The sequence below is a fragment of the Asterias amurensis genome, chromosome 4 (assembly GCF_032118995.1).
Source record: "Asterias amurensis chromosome 4, ASM3211899v1".
In the NCBI taxonomy this organism is placed as follows: Eukaryota; Metazoa; Echinodermata; class Asteroidea; order Forcipulatida; family Asteriidae; genus Asterias; species Asterias amurensis.
Window position 1 is genome coordinate 22,867,129 of NC_092651.1, and position 13,554 is coordinate 22,880,682.

At 37.8% G+C, this 13,554-nt stretch overlaps 1 protein-coding gene across 2 annotated transcripts; it reads left to right on the top strand.

Moving 5' to 3' along the window:
• Positions 1–1,951: 1,951 nt before the first annotated feature.
• LOC139935916 (methyltransferase-like protein 27) lies at positions 1,952–13,023 on the top strand. Of its 2 annotated transcripts, XM_071930542.1 has the most exons (7): positions 1,959–2,100; positions 3,642–3,780; positions 8,282–8,458; positions 9,311–9,433; positions 9,958–10,093; positions 10,364–10,459; positions 11,609–13,023. In XM_071930542.1, exons 3-7 carry the CDS (start codon positions 8,294–8,296, stop codon positions 11,788–11,790), a joined length of 702 nt encoding a protein of 233 aa, XP_071786643.1. In that variant the 5' UTR covers positions 1,959–2,100; positions 3,642–3,780; positions 8,282–8,293; the 3' UTR covers positions 11,791–13,023. The 2 variants fall into 2 exon arrangements, with proteins under 2 accessions (XP_071786642.1, XP_071786643.1); XM_071930541.1 differs by lacking the exon at positions 3,642–3,780 and having other exon boundaries at positions 1,952–2,100.
• The last annotated feature ends 531 nt before the right edge of the window (positions 13,024–13,554 follow it).

Here is a 13,554-nt window from a genome sequence, read left to right on the forward strand (position 1 = left end):
GGAGTCATTTATGTACACTTCGATGTGAGTATATGGTTACCCTAAGTACGTGTAGTGACGGGTTATGTTCAGCATGAATATCTAGCAAGTTATCAAGTTGTGTATTTTTAATGATTTCCAATTCATATATTTTGTGACCCTAAGAACTTTAAGTGACGGGCGTTGCTCCTAAAATACTGTTTGAAAGGCATGTTTGATTAGTCAGCATTTTATTCCTAACAAAAGGATTTGCTAGACATTGGTTGGCTTTATACAGTTTAATGAGTAATAATGTGATTGATTGATATTAAGTGCTATTTAAAGCCATTTTATTCTCCAGTTCCTCTGATTTGTGACATCTGTATTGTATAAAGATCACTGAACTTGTATTTTTGAGCTAAAAATAGTTCTTGTATTCACATATCTGTGGGTAGTTGAGATAAGTATAGTTTTGCCTGCCTTGTGATATCCAATTGAGTAGTAAGAGTAGTAAGAGTAAAGAGTAGTAAGAGTATAGTGTAGTAAGAGTGGTAAGATTGCCTCACGTAAGAACTTTGAGAGTCTTGAATCACCATTTATTGTCATAGTATGTGGAATCAACTCTGGTTGACCTTAAAATGTATAACAATGTCTAAACAGAAACGTGGCCAAAAAGACCTCAATTAAAATGTATAACATTGTATGGACTACGCCGTTCCAAACGACTCACTGCTAAACGCGGGCAATATCCTGCCGCGATTACTTAGATTTTAGAACTATGCTCTACTCTATACAAGTGGCTACCTGTACATTTCACAGGGCATGACCTAAGTGTCACCACAATATATGTATACATTGAGTTGCACGTGTTTTGTATGATAATAGTTTGTTTCACTTCTGATGTTCAGAAAGAAAAGAAAAAAAGGGAAAAACATAAATGACCAGGATCATTATGTCATTTAAATGCAGAAGGTATGAAGAAGTATATCCCACTGATGAGGGGAATCATCCTCAGACATTCTTCTCTTTGATTTTGGTTAAAGCTGTGTTGTTTAGTTAATTACATAGTGTGGTTTTTCAGTGTTTGCTTTTGATTTAATATCACGAGACACCTTGACACACTGATAACCATGCTCCGTTTATAGACTTAAGTATTTTTCTTAAGGTATGTTTTACCTTTCTATTTACATATTTATTTTTGTATATCTATATACCTTCTCTGTTCCATGTTTCGCAGTGGGAAATTGTGGGAAGGTTTTATATAAGAAGTGTTGAGTATTTTGAGTAATTCTTGGTGATTATTGAGAAAGTTTAAGATTACACGTATATCCGTTTTACGTCTACACTCTCAAATGAGAGTAGAGAAACTCATTACTTTTTTGAAGAGTTACAAGTTTTGATAACTATGGTTAACTATGGTAAATAGACACACAAAACGCAAAAAAAAAAAAAAAAAAAATACTGTGTTTGATTGGATTTTACTTGTGTAAAGTGAGGTTGACTAATGTTATAATACTTTCCAATTGAAACTTGTGGTATTGATGTAAGTTAAAGTTTAGTTAATGATGTAAATTTATGATTGTTTTTCTAAAGGTTTCAAAAAGAAGCAATCAGTGAGGAGAGATTTGAAGATATATTAAGTATTTAAAAATTGGATCGTTCGAGGGCGACTGATCTTTAAAGTAGGGAAATTGTGGGGAAACGGCCTTTGAGGTATTTACATACAGCGTCCCTTTAACGTAACGTTTCGCGGGCCTAGTGCTGTATCACTCTCAGGATGAGTCCCTCCGCGATACAAAACAGTTCATGTCATATTCTCATTTACATTGTTTTGGTATGGAATTAACAAGAATTTGTGTATTTTTGATACCATGTGAAACTCCATTAAGTTTTGGTGACAACAGAAAGTAGTTTGATTAATTATTAGTTGGCTTATTGGGGGTTTCTCAGTGCGTAGTGTTTACGAGAGGTTAAGTGGTTCTTGGCAGGGATCCGAGAAGGCCTCTTGCTTGGCGATTAATGTGGAGAGTGGTTATTACCTTGAAAGATTGCCGACTTTGTTGCCGATATTTGCTTTTTATTGTGATTTTTGGGTCCATCAATAAGATGAATAGGGGAGTTTAAACAACATAGAGATTGGTGGTAAGTCTCATTTTCATATTTGTAGTTGTTCTTTATGTGAACTTTGTGCGGGAAGAAATAAGTTTTATGCTGGGCAGTGACGTGAAGTTCACAACGTATACGTATACAGTGGGTAGTGTAGACTTGATGACAAGCCGTTAGGCGCTGCCTATTTGTCTGCCTTTCATGCAACAGTCACAGTGCGATGTTACACATGCAACAGTCGTAGGTAGCGCGAGGCAGCTGACTGACTCACACACATACTGGGATCGAGGGTGTGTGTATCGTCCCCGCAGCTACACCGCGCTGTAACTACACACCGCGCTTAACAATTACCGTCTTGACTTCAAGACTATGGGTAGTGTAATGTTAATACATGTATGTTCACTCGCCATGTGTGCTAGGTCAAGTTGGGTAAAGTTTATGTGTGGGCTGTGCGTTACATGGAAACAGACGCCATTACACAGAGCACAACTTGTGTGTACATATACTCGTGTAGAGTAATAATAGCCTATGTTCTTATATCTCTGTACCTCCAGATTATTTATGATATGTATTCTCATTTATCTTCAGTATCTCCATCTGGCTGGTGCTTGGGTTTTTTTTCTGTTTCTTTAATTTTGTGTTGAGACCATACTACTGTGTTAGTGCATATATTGTTCCTTCATTGGAAGAAGTCGAGGAATAAACAGTAGGAACACTTAAGACTTGAGTCAGCGCATCCTTATTTTAACTAATAAGCGGACGAAGGAGGAGGACACATCATGGCTCCCCCCTCTACCTCTACACCAATATTGGCCCAATGTACTTTTGCTCATCGGCATAACGTTGGGCCAATGTTAAAGTTGGCCCAACATTGGCCCCACTAATAATCTTTATGTTGGCTAAACATTGAGCCAACGTATCATTATTCAAAAATATTGACTTTGAGTTTATACTTCTGTTCATGAACTGAATTGTCTTCATGGTTACTTCAAGTAGGCCTAGTTAGGTTCTGTGAACAGCTACTTATCAGTTATAATATTTACTTGTGATTTACAATACGAATAACTAAATACTTTCTTAACTGACTACAATCTATAATACATGCCTATGCATCCTTCTGCACTGTATGTTTTGTCTTTATAGTCCAGGATCCATAGACTTTCCATTCATGGTTTGTTGTTAATTCAAATTTATTCATTGCTGCTGTTTTTATTGTAATGGACTTTTTTATTGCAAAGTAATTTCATTTAAATTTAATATATTTGATATACTTTTTGCATTTTTAAAATGCTGGTTGAATTTTCGTCTGATAATGAAAGTTTTACTTTCTGACATCTGTTTACTGTTTTTTTTTTAGCGCCAAGCCATTTTGGCAAAATGGTATAGAAAACTTGTTCTGGGCCAACACTGGTTTCCAAGTGGCACACCATTTTGGAAAAATAATGGTATAAAAAAAACTGTTCTGTGCCAATAGGCCTACTGATTTTGTAACGGCGCACCATTGGGCCGGCATTGAACCGACATTGGTCATAATATGCAATTTTATTTATTTATTTATTTATTTCTTGTTTATCCAGGGAAATCCGTTCAGTGAGAAAAACTCACTGATCTCCCATGGATCCCAGCTTATAACAATCTACAGAATTTTCAAGGCAGGGTGACAAAGCTGTGCCACAAGATGGCTTAAGATTGTGAAAACAATTACAAACTGACAAAGTAATGTAATTTGTTGGAATTTTTTACACTTTATTGTAATGGACTTTTTTATTGCAAAGTAATTTCAATTAAATTTAATATATTTGATATACTATTTGCATTTTTTAAAATGCTGGTTGAATTTTCGTCTGATAATGAAAGTTTTACTTTCTGACATCTGTTTACTGTTTTTTTTTTTAGCGCCAAGCCATTTTGGCAAAATGGTATAGAAAACTTGTTCTGGGCCAACACTGGTTTCCAAGTGGCACACCATTTTGGCAAATAATGGTATAAAAAAACCTTGTTCTGTGCCAATAGGCCTACTGATTTTGAAACGGCGCACCATTGGGCCGGCATTGAACCGACATTGGTTATAATATGCAATTTTATTTATTTATTTCTTGTTTATCCATGGAAATCCATTCAGTGAGAAAAACTCACTGATGACTGATGCCGACCTAGAGCCAACATTGGTCCTATGTCAGAAACCACCACAATGCCGATATTGATGTCCCACTAATAACCAACGTCGGCTCGACATTAAGTGCCAACGTAAAATCAATGTGGTAATGCCGACTTAGCGCCAACATTGGTCCTACGTCGAAAACCAACACAATGCCAATATTGATGTCCCACTTATAAACAACGTTAGCTCAACATTGCGTGCCAACGTAAAACCAATGTGGTAATGCCGACCTATAGCCAACATTGGTTCTACGTCGGATACCAACACAATGCCGAATATTGTTTAATTACTAAAAACCAACGTTGGCTCAACATTAATCGCCAGTGTAAACCCAACGTGATTCTGCCGACTTACAGCCAACGTTGGCCCAATGTCAGAACCAAACATAGTGCCAATGCCGATCGTGGCGACTTAGTGCCAACATGGGGCCAACGCCAAAAGCTGACACAATACCAACGCCAACGGTGCCGATCAAACACCAACGTTGGCCCAATGTATGAATGTTATCTGGGTGCTACTGCTACTGCTACTGCTACTGCTACTGCTACTGCTATTATTGCAACAATGTTAGCTCACCATTTAACTGTTTACATCTGTTTTCATAAATATAAAAGTAATAAAAAACTTATTAAGTTTTTTTAATGACTTTTATATTTATGAAAACAGATGTAAACAGTATAATGGGGAGCTAACATTGTTTGTTATGTCAAAAGTTGCACTAATAGTTGCTAGCTCATAAATGAAAAAAACAATTTCCACACCGGCTGTTGGAACCCTTAATAATGCTCCAAACATGAATAATTCACAAATACAAACTAAGGTAAAACATTTTAGCATGTGAACTTTTAGTGCACCCCAGTTAAAATCTAGGGTGCGAAGGCTTGAATCGTGTGGATTGATTGTTCAGACCCTACGTGATTGTTTTGGGTTTCCCTCTTTAATGGTTGCCTATACCACATCTAAAACTGAAATTTCTTAACCACTACACGAGTACCTTCAGGTATATGGTTCTTTCGAAAAAGATTTATAAAGAAAAACTTTACATGTAGTGGTTGTATATTTACAAACACTAATTGTTCGGTGTACACATCTAGTTTTTTAAATCAGAACTTAACCCCTTTAATCCTAACCCAATGTGTTTTATAAAATGGGTGGGATTCGAACCTACAAGGTTTGCACTGCTGGAGCAGATCTCTTACCGCTGCTAGAGCAGGGCCCCATAGAGCTGCTTAACGGTCGATTTTGTGCTTATATGGCGCAACTAGCAAACTTTTCATTTCATAACCTCGCTTAAGACAGGTCAAAAGGTCAAGAGAAGGTCACCAACATATCCATTTGTATGAAGTACGTAAAGCTCTTTCATATGATGTAAAGATTGTCAAAATAGCTTATGTGGTTGAGGAAAACATGAACTTATTAAATACTGATGACTGTAGAAGAGACTAACTTATTGAAAGGGGGAAAGGTATTTTGAAAACGCCTTGAACGCAGACTATACACGAAGCTGGGGCGCTTTATGGATGAGCACTGGAGCGTGGCAACCCATATGCCCAATAATTCGATAAACACTTTATCGCCGATAAACACTGTTTATCGCCGATAAACTATGTTTTTCGACCGATTAACACTGTTTTTCGAGAAAAACAAGTTTTCTTCACGGAAACACTGTTTTTCGCCGATGAACATAGTTTTTCGCTGATAAACAGAGTTTTTTTTTTTTGTTTTTTTTTTTCCCCTGGAGGGGGAAATTTATTCAAGTTTCTTCAATTTACAAAGCTACACAAACTACTGGTAAAACCAACTGCTTATAGAACGATACTAAGAGAGAAATGGCAAACTGCAAAAACAGGAAGTTTGATGATTATGCAAGGCATTTAGTTGGTACATAGCAATACAAAAGGCTCCCATTTGGTATTGAACTTATCTAAGTTGTTATTCTTAACAAAGATCATTTTTTCCATTACAAAATAATGATTTATTTCCTTTTGGATAAGAACAAATGAGGGCTTTCTGTCGTTCATCTTCATCCGATAAATATGAAAACGGCAAAGAATGAGAATTAAATTGAGAGCAGACCATTTTCTATTAAGGACACCAAACAACAAAGAGTTGTTCGGGCTGTTGCCCGAACACCTAATAAAAGTATATATATATATAAATGTTATGAATCTTTGGAGCTTAAGATCCTCAATCATTTTAAATACAATTCCCAATCTAATTATACTGTCTTTCCGAATACGCCTCTCTTACCATGTATGCATAAGGAACGTCGTCATCCAATCTAACCCAAAACGGGGCTATGGGCGCAGCAAGTAGTTGCGGACGTGCGCCAATAGCCTCATTTTGGGTTGGAATTATGACGTCATGCATAAATATTAAAAGAGGTGTATAACACCCATTAAAAGAGGCGTATAACATATGTAACCATATTACATTTCGCAATAATTTCGTAAAGGACTTTCATCATCTAGCGGGGTGCCGCGCGTTGCTATTAATTATGACCAATGGTTCTGAAAGTTTGAATAAGCTCGAGACTCTACGTTATCGCAAATACTCAATACGCACGATGTACGCGCTGAGTAATGTGCCCTGGCTACAACAGCATGCACCTCATTCTTCAGTTTGCTCTTGCGCAATGGGTGTTTGCGGAAAGGTCAGTCCAGTCTGTGCGCACCAGGTACGACACCTACAATTGCAATAATAGTTTTTTTTTTACAAATGCCACAACTGCAACCGAAACCCTGTGCAGTGGAGGTACAACCAGATACGAACGATTTGGACGCCTTGTTATAAAGTAGGTAGTGTCATTCGTTTCTACTTCTCGCTGTTCTTCATGTTACTATTGTGCCATCCTCTGGGTTTATATCTTTTTTTCTACTGAATCTTTCTTTAATTCACTGTTTTTTGGTTGCCAATCCATATATGTCGACAATAATAATAGTAGCCCTCCGGGTGATCAGCCCTTCTCAAATTTACTTTCACCGTTTACAAAGTTTGTTTGGCAACCGATGCTACGCCAACTCACCATAAAATCAATGAACATTATTTACAGTACAAACAATCACTCGACACCGTTACCATTATCATTATCATACCATTATATTACCATACCGTTATATTACCATTATAACCGTTATCATTGTCATTACTTGCTTTGATGTTTCGTTATCTTTTAATATGGGTTTTCTCTGTCAAATTCGGAAAATGAGCAGTCATTTTCATGCATTTTTTCGGTCTTTCAATTTCGTTTTGAGGCATTCGAGTTCCTAGCACAACTCATTCTTTTTCATGACACACAATTCATCATTCAATTTAGCAAAGCTGGTTCGACTAGAGATTTTGCTGATTTAAGCGTTTTCAATTTCGTAAAGAGGCAATCAATTTCTCAGAGTTGTTTTTTTTTTTTTTTTTTTTTTTTGGGGGGGGGGGGTAAATTATTCGCCAACCATCAATCTGTTGGTGTGCCAGACATCTTGGCATATTATGTTCAAGAGTGCCAAATTCTTAACCGCATGCCTTAAACATTCGTTAGGAAACGAAAGGTTAACCAAGCGTTTTTAAGATTTCACAATTTCCAGAATTGACTGCCCCGAAATGAAATTGAATGACTAAACGCACGGCTCGAAAAAAGTCCTGCGAATTTGAATGCAGCTTCGATGAATTTGTTAAATTTAATTATTATGTTGTTAAATCGAATGACGTAAAAGTACATTTGACTATAGTCTTTTCAGTAAATCGACTGACCCTTTTAAGTACCATTCGATTTTGTGCGAATAGCTTGGTGCTTAAATTTGCGGCTCATTTTCCGAAATTGACCGAGAAAGCCTATAGTTCAATAATATATTTTTTCTCGGTCAATTTCGGAAAACGGGCAGCCAATTTAGCTTTAATTCGAACGCACAGAAATGAAATTTGGCTGCTCATTTTCCGAAATTGACCAAGAAAACCTACATAATTCGATTTACCGCTGACAGAGGTGAACATAATACCCCGCTCGTTGTTTGATTAAGCAGGTATTTATTGTTCATGTGCTGTCTCTCTGATTTTATAATTAAGATTCGAAACACCATGGGAGATAAAATTGACGAGGATAAGTATAAAGGGACAAAACCTGGATGGGAAAACTGTGCGAAAGAGGACTTCCGCTATTTGCGGCAAAAGGTTTGGGAAGCCAACAAAGGAAATGACGAGATTCGGGAGTTGTATGATGACTTTGCCGTTCATTACAAGCAGGTAAGATCAGGTTAAGTCAGAATCATAATTTACTTTAAAAAAAAACAATCTGAGGCATTTACGTGAAATGAGCCATAGTTCAAAATTTCAAATTGTTCTGCTGCTGCTACCGCTGCTGCTACTCCTGCTGCTGCTACTCTGTTGTTGTTGTTGCTGCTGCTGCTGTTGCTGCTGCTACTCTGCTGTTGCTGCTGTTTGCTGCTGCTGCCGCTACTGATAATGTTGTTGTTGCTGCTGTTGCTGTTGTTGCTGCTACTGCTGCTGCTGCTGCTGCTTCTGCTGTTTGATGCTGCTGCTGATGTTGTTTTTGCTGCTCTAAATAACTATTACATTTCTGCTGCTGTTGCTGCTGCTGCTGTTGTTGTTGCTGCTGCTGCTGATGTTGTTGTTGTTGTTGCTGATGTTGTTGTTGCTTCTGCTGCTGCTGATGCTGCTGTTTGCTGCTGCTGCTGCTGATGTTGTTGCTGCTGATGATGTTGTTGTTGCTGCTGCTGCTGCTGTTTGCTGCTGCTGCTGCTGCTGCTGCTGATGTTGTTGCTGCTGCTGATGTTATTGTTGCTGCTGCTGCGGTCATTGACAAAGTGTTTTAACTTCTCTGATAAAGAGTTTAAGGATTTTAGACTTTAAAAACTTGAGCTATAAGAACCAACGAGATAAATACGGGTGCTGATGAGTATTTTTATCTTATTATGATTGTATAAACATTATAATACACGATGAATAATGTTACTTTATTAGCATAGCACATTACTTTATTCATGTGAGTGAAAATCCAGAGATATAAAAACTCTTGAGAGAAAAATACTCTGTGGGAAACAATATTGAACTGAAAGTGTTTGTTAACATATCCAGGCAGCGCTCAAATACGGTTACGTTGGTCACTCCAACTTTGCTGACGTAGTTTCTGACGTCATCATTGACAAGACAGCGCGGATCTTGGACGCTGCATCGGGAGTCGGAATGGTTGGAGAAGAGGTAAGATTTGGGTCTGAAAGGATAGTAATACCGGGGGTTTAAATAACGATTAGATTGTATTCAAATGTATTTAAACTTTGCATGGTGGAAGTAATTTGCAACAACAGTAACACCATCTGACTATTTCTTTTGCAAGCAGCATCTCAGTAACATAGTTTATAGCATTCCCCTGTAGACGATCAGAGCATACTGATCGAAACGGGACCTCACCGAGGATATTGTATTCAACGGCGAACATACTATACTTGATAACGCAGGTTTAAATGGGCGAGTAGGCCTACCCATTTTAAACCGGATAAGATTATCATTATCAACGCCAACGGGAATTTCAATGGAAATTAAAATAGGGAAACAGGAAGATAGACATACAAAGTGACAAAAAGGGTGTTTTTTGTGGGTTTTTTTTTTACCGAAATGGCTTCTAATGGCAAGTTGTTGCAAATCTATCAATATCCATACTACCATAACCAAAGCTTTTCTAACACACTTCCAGTAACGAAACATTTGAATTCGTTACTAAACAGATGAAGAAACATGGCTTTATTAACATCGATGCCTTGGATCCATCTAAGCCTTCAATTGACCAAAGTAAGACACTGGATGTCTACACCAACTTTATATGTGAAACTCTGGATGAACATCGGACCCAAATACAAGACGGTCAGTTGAACTTATTAGACTCCAATACAAGAGCAGTACTAAATCTCCCAAAGGCTCGCCATCCAACTTCGTTTCCTAATAATATTCATAAGTTATTTCTTGCTGTCCATTTTGACGACAAATTTTGTATCAGCCAACAGTGCTGTAAATATTGACGTGTACGTGTTATTTATTCCAGACAAGGTTTCAATTCCGTTTCAATTTTTTATTTGCTCGTATAATAATGGTCCATAGACGGTACACATAGCATAATATTATTTCTTTGCCCAGGTTTCTATGACGTTGTCGTAATGTCTGGAACGCTGGGAGTGCCAGGTCACGCGACGGAATCTTGTCTACCGGAGCTCATTAGAATAACTAAACCAGGTGAGAGCCATAAAAATTATGTTTACAAAATACACAAACAAATAAAAAAAAAAAAAAAAAAAACAGTGTTTTGTTCAATTGAACTTTACAGACCGTCGGCCTACTTAATGTTTTGTTTGGGCACTTACCCTGTAGTATGCAGATTATACCAATGTAAAGGCCCTGTCACACCATGGCGTATCGCCTGAACGTAAGCCAACATATGCGAAAAATCAAAAATACGTTGGCGTACGCTGATATAAGTTTGGGGTAAGTTTGGGATACGTCGTTTACGTTAAGAGCACGCTGTGATACGCTGCTGTTAAAATTTTGAACACGTCGAGCCTGCGAATTTTTTTTGAGCATGTTCAAAAATCTATCGGCGTACTGAACGTGTGCTTCATACGTTCTGCATAAGTTCCCCGTAAGTTCATGGTACGTTAGACATACGTTGACAAACGTTGACATACGCTGGCATATGTTAGAGGGACGTTACTCGTAGGTTGGTATACGTTGATGTACGTCGGTGACTGCTTCAACTTGGGTATTACCACTTAACAAATTCACGAACAATATTTCGTTTATATCTCACTGATTTGGCTTTAGGCATACGTTACTCATACGCTAGCATACGCTGTCATACGCTGTTATAACTTTGTTATTAGTTAGTAAAACGCTATCCGTGCGTTAGGAATACGCTATGTATACGTTCAATACGCTAAGGATACGCTATAGATACGTCCTTTGCAACACCGATGTCGACTTTTTCGATGCAATTCGTTGGGAAGTTGGACGTTCTTGGACTTTTTTCGAACTATTTTGTGCACACGTTGGCATACGTTCAGGCGATACGCCATGGTGTGACAGGGCCTTAAGGCTTGTTTAGGGGAGCGGGGATAATTCGATGGGGGCTTGACTCTCCATAGGATAACACTTAAAGAGTCAATGGAAAGTTGTCCCATTAGTGCAAAATCCTGTGAGATCTAAGTATTGTTTAACTAGACTTTGACTCGTGTACCGGGAACAGAACCTACTGACAAACTGGCGTTGTTTGTTCATTATGAAGTATAAACATGCTCTTGTCTTTGTCCAGCAAACACAGTATTGCTACTTAGGTTGGCAATGGAGGTAGTTTAACTATAACAGTTCATAATTTTGTGTCCATGCCAGGTGGTTTCATCATACTTACTGTTACTGAAAAGGGACTGGTTGTTTTCAAAGACAAGTTGGACGCAGCCATAGAGGAACTGACTAAAAAGGGTTTGTGGGAAGTTCTTGAAACGCGCTGGATTGAGTACATGAAGGGCGAGGACTGCGAGAAAGCCATGGTGCCAATTATCAAGGTCAAATAGATAGAGGGTGGTGTTCGAACGGTTATAAAAACGGCGACACCGGGAAGATATTAACGTTCACAGAGCGACAACGCTTCTTGTTTTAAATTTGGGGGATACGGAGCTGTTTACACAACTGTAGTACCTCGAAGTAAACTCAGAATTCAGCAAAAACTGCTCAACCTCTAACGATGTGTAACTGTTTTGTTGCCATTAATTTTCTGATTCATATTTTAAACATACGAACCCTTTAAGATGCATGTTTGTAATAATTCATCGGGAATAGGTCTATGTTGGAATAATTCCCCCACGGACACTATTGGTAATTACTCAAAATAATTGTATAGCATACAAACTTACTTGTGTTGATAAAACATTGTGAGAAACGGCGCCCTCTGAAGAAGCGTTGTTTTAAGTTTTTGTGAAAGAAGTAATTTCTCACTAAAAAAGCTGAGATAATAATAATAATAATAATAATAATAATAATAATAATAATAATAATATAATAATAATAATAATAATACTAATGGGCATGTATAATGCGCCGGTATCCATCTAAAGATGTTCATGGCGCATTGACAAATTTAACGGGAAAAGTTATGAAGTCCTTGGTGAGTCTTGAGAGAAGTTTTGAACAAAGCTATATAACAGATCTCGAATTCAAGCATCAGAAAGCACACAACTCGTTTCTTCTTCTGTTATTTTTTCGCATCTTTTCACAGGTTTGTTATTTTATGCATAATATTATGTTTAGATATAAGTGAGAAGACAATACCAAAGGTGTCCAGTTTGACGTTGTGGTCTCAGCCAACGAATATGGCGGGCAAGATGAGCGTATAGTTTTCTTGTGTTAAAGGCAGTGGACACTATTGGTAATTACTCAAAATAATTATTAGCGTAAAACCTTACTTGGTAACGAGTAATGAGGAGCCGTTGATGGTATAAAACATTGTAGGAAACAGCTCCCTCCGAAGTACCGTAGTTTTTGAGAGAGAAGTAACTTTCGGATTTCGAGACCTCTCTCAGAATTAGATTTTGAGGTCTCGAAATCAAGCACACAAATTCGTGTGACAAGGGTGTTTTTCTTACATTATTACCTCGCAACTTCGACGAACATTGAGCGAGCTCAAATTTTCACAGGTTTGTTATTTTAAGCATTTGTTGAGCTACACAAGTGAGAAGAATGGTCTTCGACAATTACCAATGGTGTCCAGTGTATTTTATGCTTTCCTTGTCGGCGTTCCGAAATGCAAGTAGCTGTTTTCTTGCATTTTTGTTTTCTTCTTTATGAGATAGGTTTAAAAGTATTTTGGGGTTTGGTGATAATACATTCTGGTTGTATTTTGTAACAAGAAAATAATAAACCACAGATTCAACTGTTAGTTCATTTGCCATAAATTCTTGTTTTCTCAAAATGAACTCAAACTGGACCGGAGAATTTGCCCACCAACTATTTTTTTCTTTATTTTATTAACGTGAACGACGCGCCCATTCCCCTTGTCCAATATCGACGCCCTGCGAAGCTTCGATCGCTGTGAAATATCCAAAGTTCCCCTACACAAGAGGACTCAGAAAATAATAAAATATAACACATTATGGCACACGGGTTCCACCAAACTGGTGTCATTTGTTTATTTTAAATGATTATACAACTACACCCAACGACACTACCTCGCCAGGATATTATTGTCGTCTACTGGCGTGGTGAAACACGCAGTGGTGTCCTACTTTATTTTGGTATGTTTACTGGCGTCACTCCGAGTAGTCCCTAGATCATGGCCGGTG